The sequence below is a fragment of the Malania oleifera genome, chromosome 1, assembly GCF_029873635.1.
Source record: "Malania oleifera isolate guangnan ecotype guangnan chromosome 1, ASM2987363v1, whole genome shotgun sequence".
In the NCBI taxonomy this organism is placed as follows: domain Eukaryota; kingdom Viridiplantae; phylum Streptophyta; class Magnoliopsida; order Santalales; family Ximeniaceae; genus Malania; species Malania oleifera.
The window spans coordinates 147098538-147107489 of NC_080417.1; the positions used below are offsets into that span (position 1 = coordinate 147098538).

The window sequence follows — 8952 nt, forward strand, 5'->3', positions numbered from 1 at the left end:
ATATACATACAAATTTTAATGGGGAGTGAGCTTGTTAGTTGCTGACGGCCATTTTAAAAACATAGGAAACCCTCTATGTTTTTATTTTTTATTTTATAAACAAAGGAGCTCGAGGTAGACAACAAGATTCTTTATTATATTAGAATTGTCAAGGTATCACAATTACTCATTCAACAAAACTCCAACAAATAATTAGTATAATATAGGTACAACAATTGCTCATTCAACAAAATTCCAATAAATAATTAGTAACATATTATGTAATGGCTATGTTGGTATGATAAATCTTCTTAGCTATTGTTGTCCATCCAAAATTAAGCGTGAAGATAGTTAATAACTTTTTGGTCCACTTGGAGGGCCTTGGTCAAAACATCAGAAGAGATGGATGACTTTGAACCAAAGACAACATTTGCAATAGTGATGACTCCAGGGTTTTGGCTGCTTAATCCTGCGATAGCCACGACATTAGTTTACCCAATATTGAACTGGAAGTGAATGAGTCCTCCTGAGAATACAAAAACGTTGCCCTTGTAAAGAATCTTTGTGATCAGACGATTATCTGGGTCAGAAGTAATGAAACCAACGTAGAGGGTTCCCTCCAAGACAATGAGAAGCTCAATGGCACAGGGATGTGTGTCACGTGTGGGGGTTTGAGACCATAGGGCGCAAAATCAAGACGAGCTATTGAGACACCAAGGGTGTTAAGTCCGGCTAGTTTGTCAATATTTACTAGTGTAACATTAGAGCCAAGCCGGTTCGATGTGCTTCCAGGAACAATAAATCCCGAGAAGAAGAAATCATCAGCTATGGCAAGCTTTGGGTCCTTATAGAATTTTCCATTTACGAGAACAAAAAATATTTACAATAGAAAAAGCAATTACAAGATGGAAACAAATTAGATAATGATTTTAATGTGAAGATAAGGAAATGGACATCAAACATAAGAGCAACACAAAAGTCTTGCAAGGGACTGGGATCAGAAGTAGAGGCCAGAGACAAAGCCACAGCCAAGAAGACAATGGATACAAGTGTGTTGGCTGCCATCTTGTTCATGGCTATGCATACACTAGATAAATGTATATTAGGTTTCTCTTGCTTTAGATATTGAGTTGTGAGGATAGCAGCAATGTAGCCTTCATGCTGCTTCCGTCTTCATGCTTGAAGACAGACATGAGCACATCATTTGTCTATACACTGGTTGAGATGCTGCCTCCGTCTCCAAGTGGGAGATTGTTGGGAATTCTGGTGTGGAACCGTTGGCAGCAGCACCTCCCCATGCAGCCTATGTTGACATTGAAGAATGGCGGCCACCTGCTCTGCAGACTTTGCTGAAATTGCAAGCCACCGTCTTTGATTTTTCACTCCCCCCTTGTGTATATATATATATATATGTGAGAGAGCTATGATGCATTGTGCTGTGTAGCTGTGAGTGTGGAGTTGTGCGCAGAGTGTGCTGCGTGTGAGAGTAAGTTGTGTGTGTGCAGCAGTGAGTGAGTTGTGAGAGGTGTGAAGTGTGTTGCAGAGAGCAGTGTGAGAGTGCTGTGCTGTGTGTTGTGTGCAGACAGCAGAGAGTTGTGGTGAGAGAGAGAGAGAGACAGTGAGAGTTGAGCAGTGGCTCCTCCTTGTATTTTTTTTCCCAGTTTATAGTGCAGTGGTGTGTGCTCCATGGACGTAGGTCAGATTCGACCGAACCATGTAAATCCAGTGTTCTAGTGTGGATGTGCTTGAATTTTTCTTCGTGTATGATTGTTGCTCCAGGATTATTCCATAACATACATCTCATGATTTACTAATTAATTTTCTTCTAGAATGAAAATTTTATTATGTCTAAACTTTGCTTTACTCCTTTTTTAGTTATGTTGATATTTGATACTACTTAGTAATTAATCACATGTTTTACGCGACAAATTTACGTATATAATCATGTATTGATAACATTCATTCTAAGTCGGCCTCTCTAAGGACCTTAATAATTATCATAATACATTTGAAATAAATTTTAGCATAACACAAATTAAATAGAGAAGTATTTTTATTTAATATTTTGTTTGGAAGTAGGGAGGAGGTGGGTGTTGGAGGTGCCCTAGTTTTTCTCTTCCTGCTTAGGCTTTTTCCGAAAGTTAGGCTTAAAATTTATGGTATGATTTTAGAGTAGTCCTTTTTTAGGTGGAATTTTGATCGGTTTGCACAAGGCATGAAGTTGAAGCCAGATGCTAGTAACAAGAGAAGATTTATATTACACTTGATTTGCAGAATGAAATGGAAATGAGAATATAATAAAATATAAAATTGAATGAAGAACATGCATAAATCAAGTGAGGAATTAAAACATTTCTACTCAATTTTATTCCAGTCCCACATGATTAATATATAGTTAATCATAAACATATTCATCATAGGCATCAATACAATCATCATTTAAAATGGGAATGCATTCTTCCCACCCTGAAACCACCTGATCTAGGCTCACTCCTTCAAGGGGAAAAAAAGAGAGACGAAAATAAGTGACTACAGCATTTTTCCTAATCACTCCTTGAGAGGGAGAGATCTCCAGTAACTTTTTTGGTATAGCTTTCTCAATGGTCATTAGTTGGTATGTATTTTTCTTTCATGCTGCACCTTGGCACAGCTTCTCCCTGCATGTCCTTGGCAAGTTAGTGGTACCAATGTCACCTCTTCCATCTTGATTCAAGCATGAAGCATTTAAAAAGAGTGCACAAAACAAGAACTTGTTAGATCATGCTCCATTTTTGTTTGTGGATTGTGTTAATCCAAAGCCCACATTCTCCCTATTTTCATCCATTAAGATCAATGTGCTGTGATTTGAAAATTGAACTCGAAGACCACAAGAAATCACAAACATCTCAGCAAACCATTTACTGGGGAGGGGGGGAATATTGAAAATTGAGTTGATGATAATGGGGTTGCCCTCACAGTTAGGCCTAGATACAAAACAGGCTACTTCACAAGTTCCATCTGCATTTCCTCATATTCTTCATCCCCAAAACCATCAGGCCTATTTGGTCTTGATACCTCTATCTGCTGCTGTTTCTATCAAGACTTGGCAGGTTCTGTAGTTTCTTCTTCAGATTCCCCGTTGTCTTTGTTCAAAGCCAAGTACTCTAGAGCTGTCACGACGTCACTGATTAAAGGTCGAGTACTAGCTTCCTCTTGGAGGCACATGGCTGCAACCGCAAGAGCTTGGTAGAGACCCTTTATGGGGTACTTCCCATCAAGCAATGGGTCGGCCATTAAAGTAAACTTCTTTCTGTCCTTAAACAAAGGTTGTGCCTGCAGGGAAAAGGAGTGCATTTACTTTTAAAGCATTTGAAATTAACTTGAGTACTCCCCACCACACTTCAAATTCTAGTAATAAAAGGTTCAAAATGGAAAAACATTAAGTGAACAATTTCTAAATCTATTGAAGTTTAATGCTCGTACCAAGTTCAAAATAAGGATTTTATGAACATACCCATGTAACTAAATTCTGCTCACTAGTTGGCCTGGAAGTGTCAATAACCCTCCTCCCTGTGATTATCTCCAAAAACACTACTCCAAAGCTATACACATCTGACTTTGTCGTCAACTGACCAGTCAGTGCATATTCAGGAGCGCAGTAGCCATAGGTCCCCATCACCCTGGTCGAAACATGGGTCTTATCACCAGTTGGACCTAGCTTGGCAAGCCCAAAATCAGATAGCTTTGGATTGAAGTCCTCGTCCAACAATATGTTAGATGATTTGAAATCACGATATATCACAGGGGGATTTGCTATTTCATGCAAGTATTCGAGTCCTCTCGCTGCACCCTCAGCAATTTTCATCCTAGTATTCCAATCCAAAGGCTTCTTGTTTGGAGGTAAATCTGAAGAAACAGTTTCTCCATCAGTTAAATCCTGAGAACCTACCATACCAAGACATAATATTGAAAGATGTAAAAATCTGAGAAGTGTCTCATGGTCCTGATAGAAATGGTTCGCAATAGTTTACAGCATTTGAGATGTAAAATGTAAAGGCTCATTATTCATGGTTGAATTTAATGTGAAAGCGAATGCTAATTCAAAATGAACATATTTTTGGGCATACCAAGAAGGTGATCCTCCAAGGAACCATTGGGCATGAACTCGTACACTAAAATCCTCTGATCACCATCGGCACAGTATCCAACCAAATTCACAAGGTTATTGTGGTGAAGAAGACTCAACATCAAAACCTCCACGAGGAACTCTCTATTTCCTTGGAATCCATTCCTGTCAAGTTGCTTAACAGCAACAACCTGAGGGGGATTTACAAAACATGTAAGGATGAGTTTGACTTCGGGATTTTTTTCCCAACAAGAAAAAATGAAGCAAAGGAGTTAGAAAAGCAACAGTACTTGGTTTTTGCTTTCAATGAATCCTTTGTACACCCTCCCAAAACCCCCCTCACCCAGCAGAGAATCAGGGTTGAAGTTTTGTGTTGCAACACATAGCTCGCGGAATGCAAAAATTTGAGCAGTAATATTCCCTTTTCCAATTTTTGATATCTCTTCAGTTATGAACCTTCTCTTGCTGCTATCTACATGAAAAAATATGTTTGTGCTTGAATCAGCAATTGAGGTTTTAATAAAACTACAGTTGTGTAATTAGTTCATAAGTGCAGGGGTGTGATCAAAATTTTTGAAAATTTTTAGGTCAAAAGGATTTGATCAGTAGCTTCTGCTACGTGAGATTTCTGCTGAGTATCAGGACCTCATGAATAAACATAAAAAGATAATAAATATTTACTGCTGATTAAACGACATGATCTCATCACACAAAATACAAGTACCAACATGAGACTACAAGAACCAGGTAAAGAATGTTCCTAGTATGGAGTAAAATGGTGAGCCAACCCAAGGGTGATTTTTTTTTTTTTTTCACAGGATGATAGTTAGCGATTTTGGCTGTTTGTCTTCGAAATCTAATCTCACTCAAAACCATGGCATTATACTTTCGGAGGAAGAAAAATTACCAACAAAAAAAAAAGTAAGAAAAAAAAAGGCCTTGAATCCCACATTCAGAATGAAGAAAGAGACAGAGGGTAAAAAATTTATCCTATCAAACATGTTTCGTTTACAGAAGGCTCAAATACCCAACATAAGATAGAACCATGAAACTCATTTAAATAGAGTTGTTTCAAGAGAAGGATATCTATCAATTTGCCCAAGCATCAAGGAGATATCATGGGTGACCCAGATCAAGAACTATGCTAATCACAGATAAAAAGGAAAGATTAATGCACCTTTGGACAATGCATTAACAGATTACATTACACCACTCATCAATTAAAAGTGGAACATGCCTTTAAGGTGGAAACAAGATTCAAAGACAGAAAATTCGAATATTGAGACCATATGATATAAGGAAGAGATCAGCATTGAAGCAGAGAAATGCAGAATGCATACCGGATTTGAAGGAGATGTTGGCGAATGAGGCTAAGGTTTTGGTGTCTTGATATTCCTTAATGCTTTTCTTCAAAGACCTTCTGGTGATTTTCTGTTCTGACATGCAACATGTAAAGCAGCTCATCTTCACTTCTTCCCCTCTTTGCTTCTACTTCAGCCCAGCGAGACCCAGATTCAACAACCATCAAAATGTTTGAACAGAAACAAATCCCTTTCACCCTTTAGTTTGAAAAGCAAATCAGATAGAAAGAAAGAGGTATATATACATATATATGCACACACACAGATACATACATGTATACACCCAATTCTGACTACCCACAGTGCAGCCTGACAGAAATGAATCCAGAGGATAAAAAAAAAAAATACCCAATTCAAAATCAATGACAGCGGACATAAATCAAACAGCTGAGGAACTGATGAAACCAGACCTCAGATGGGAAAATTTTAAAGAAGGAAAAAGGGGTTTTCCTTCTTCCTGGTGGCTTAGGACAAGAAAAAAAAATTTTCCATAATGTTTGCATTGCTTCTGTCTTCCTCTAAAACCCATTTGACAAAGTCAAATTTGCTAAATTCAGAAAGAAGAGGCGCCCATCTTGGCTTAACTCTCTCTCTCTCTCTCTCTCTCTCTCTCTCTCTCTCTCTCTCTCTCTCTCTCTCTCTCTCTCTCTCTCTCCCTCCCTCCCTCTCCATCTATAACGAATTTTCAAAATATTGATAGTACGAAGGAGACGAATTGAGCTGGTAACCCGCGCTTTCTTTTTTCTATGGCTAGACTAATAGATGACTATGAAGATAGATGGGATGGTAGAGATAAAATTAATCTGTGAATCTGAACAAAATCTAAAATGCACAATATCTATATACATATTATATTTTATTTAAATTTAGGACCAAAGGCACAGTTCTCACCTCAGATTTGGCACCAACCTCCATTGAGCTTCAAAATTTTCATAGACCTGTCATATGAACTTTCAAAACCTCATAGACCTCTCTTGCATTTGATTGGTGGAATATTTATACCCCTCAAAAAATTTGTCATTCACAAAATATAATGAGATGTTTATATATATATAACAAATTTTAAGAGAGCTTTTTGAAATTTTTGAAAGGAGATGAATCAATATATATGAAATGGGAAATTCATATATATTTCTAGCAAGATACTTTTATGGATGATATGATTAATTTGATGATTTTGTCAACTCACCAGCATTTATAATTTACCATATGCCAGCCAGAAAATTTGTGGCTTAACATGTATGGCACAATCTTTAATCATTGGTATTGTCCTAAGAAACCTAACCAAGGAGCCACATTTATTAATGGGGGCATAGGAAAAAATATTTAAAATGGTTAAAATAAATAAATATTTGTAGGAAATATAATTAATGCATTGATAATTTTAAAACATTTGGAAAAAAAAAACTAGAATAAATATATATTTTTAGGAAATATAATTAATGCATTGATAATTTTATAACATTTGAAAACAAACTAAGATTAATAATGAAAAAATATTTTGTTGGGGAAAAAGTTTAAAAACTTCCGAATATATAGCTTTTAGAAATTTTCCAAAAAAGGCTTTTAAATTGATTTTTAAAAGCTAAAAAATCTTTTTACCAAATGATTTATGCCCAACTTTTACTTGAGGAATTCGGGGGAGAAGGAGTGTCAAACTCGCTCGAAGCCATTTTTGGTGTGTGGAATAATACATACTTACATAGTTGCAGTAAATGCACAATGTATCATATTTTACAGCAAATCATTAAAAAATTCTAAGGCTATGTTGTGAAAAGCATATTTATTTTTTATTTTTCAGTTTTTTAAATAATTACAAAATTATCACATTATTTTTAAAAATTTTAAATTTATATAAAATTTTTTGAAAAAATATATATATTTTTTCATTATTTTCTAGATTTCTTATATAATTTTTAGAAAAATAAATAATAGTTTTTCCTTTTTTTAAATTATTTAAAATATAAAAATCAACAATAAAAAATATTTTTCACATCCCGAAAGCCCTTTAATATTTGTTATTTTTTTTCCTGAAGAATTTTTTTTTGAGAAACTATAATAATAATAATAATAGTAAGAGAAACTATCTTTTTATTATATAGTATAAATATTATAATAATATATTGTTATATTATTGAAAGTATGAAATTATTGCGGGATTTATATTATACTAATATCATATTAAAATTATAATTAGAATATTAGATAATACTTTGATAATATAAATTATAACAATTGGAGGTCCTAAGTTAGATAATACTTTGATAATACTTCAAATCTTCGTAGAGGCTAGGCCTAGGGGTATGAATTTTTATTTTTCGTTTACCTTTCATTATATAATACAAGTTCAATGTGCTTTCAATGAACCCAAAAAAAAAAAATCATATTATTTTATTATTATTATTAAAAAATATTTTTTAATATCGCATTAACTAAATAAATATTTAATTTAAACATTATAAAACACCATTCTGATCTCGATAATTACTAATACTTAATTATTAACAATATTTATTAAGTTTTTTAATATCTTTCATTCAATGCTTGTCATATTAGTGATGTCAATGGAGGTGCATCTGTGTAGGCTGTAGCTCATCTGTCGGCAACAGCAACACTGCCATGCTTCACTCTGGAAAACAGATTTGGATCAAAAATTCAAAATGGAACTTTGAAATAAATGTAATCATAAAACATTCATGAATTAGAGCATATGCCTATCTACTCTTTTACTTTTTTCTCCCATTCTCCACCATAGCCTCTTCCATTTCTATTGAAAAGAGATCATTCCTGAACTTGTTTCAAATGTGAAACCGCGTTGCATCTGTTTGAATGGCATGATTCAATTTCACATAGCTGGAATCATTTTTTCAAAACAATGTCTGAATCATTTGATACTGCTGGTCTTCGTTGAAACCCAAAATTTATCTGTTCTTCACTTCTTTGAATCAAAGCTGTTTCCCTCTTTTCTTTACCCAACCACCCCCACCCGCAAATGGTTTTCTCAGACATGATTTCAATGGAAATGTGAAGTAAGAACTGTTTTTGACAGCAGTGGTGCTGTTTTCTTTTTATCGGAAACAAGTAAAAACATGTTGTGTTGTTTCATGGAAAAAAAGAATAAAGTACGCGTACATGTGTCTATGAGGATGCCATAATTTTCAATCTCCCACAGATGGATGTTCTCCCTAGTTTTATCTCGTTGATGTTAGACAACTTAATGCTTATCACTTTGCATAACACATTTTATTTTTCATTTGAATACATTAAGAAATTCTCAAGCACACTAAACCCACTGCTATCCTGCTTTAAGGTTTTGATTTGGATTTGTGCAAATTTGGATAAGTCTGATACAAATTTATTTTATGTTTTCTCCATGGTGAGGCTTAAAATTCAAGCTCCCAAGCATAGGGTTAACGGTGTTATCTATTCATACCATTTTGTAGGTGGGCAACAAGTTCAAAGCATCAAACTTCACAAAAACTTCATGTTAGTTAAACCAGTTAGGCA

The 8952-nt window shown here is 34.9% G+C and overlaps 1 protein-coding gene and 1 pseudogene across 5 annotated transcripts; both read right to left on the reverse strand.

Annotated features, from left to right (window-relative positions):
• Positions 1-290: 290 nt before the first annotated feature.
• Positions 291-1044, reverse strand: LOC131149642 (putative germin-like protein 2-1; annotated as a pseudogene).
• Positions 1045-2822: 1778 nt separating this feature from the next.
• LOC131145874 (probable serine/threonine-protein kinase PBL23) lies at positions 2823-6515 on the reverse strand. Of its 5 annotated transcripts, none has more exons than XM_058095056.1 (6): positions 6337-6515; positions 5425-5572; positions 4375-4556; positions 4086-4275; positions 3473-3864; positions 2823-3291 (listed from the first exon to the last, which is right to left on the reverse strand). In XM_058095056.1, exons 1-6 carry the CDS (start codon positions 6358-6360, stop codon positions 3055-3057), a joined length of 1173 nt encoding a protein of 390 aa, XP_057951039.1. In that variant the 5' UTR covers positions 6361-6515; the 3' UTR covers positions 2823-3054. The 5 variants fall into 5 exon arrangements, with proteins under 5 accessions (XP_057951039.1, XP_057951035.1, XP_057951050.1 ...); XM_058095052.1 differs by having other exon boundaries at positions 3473-3903; XM_058095067.1 differs by having other exon boundaries at positions 3473-3903; positions 5425-5575.
• Positions 6516-8952: the final 2437 nt, after the last annotated feature.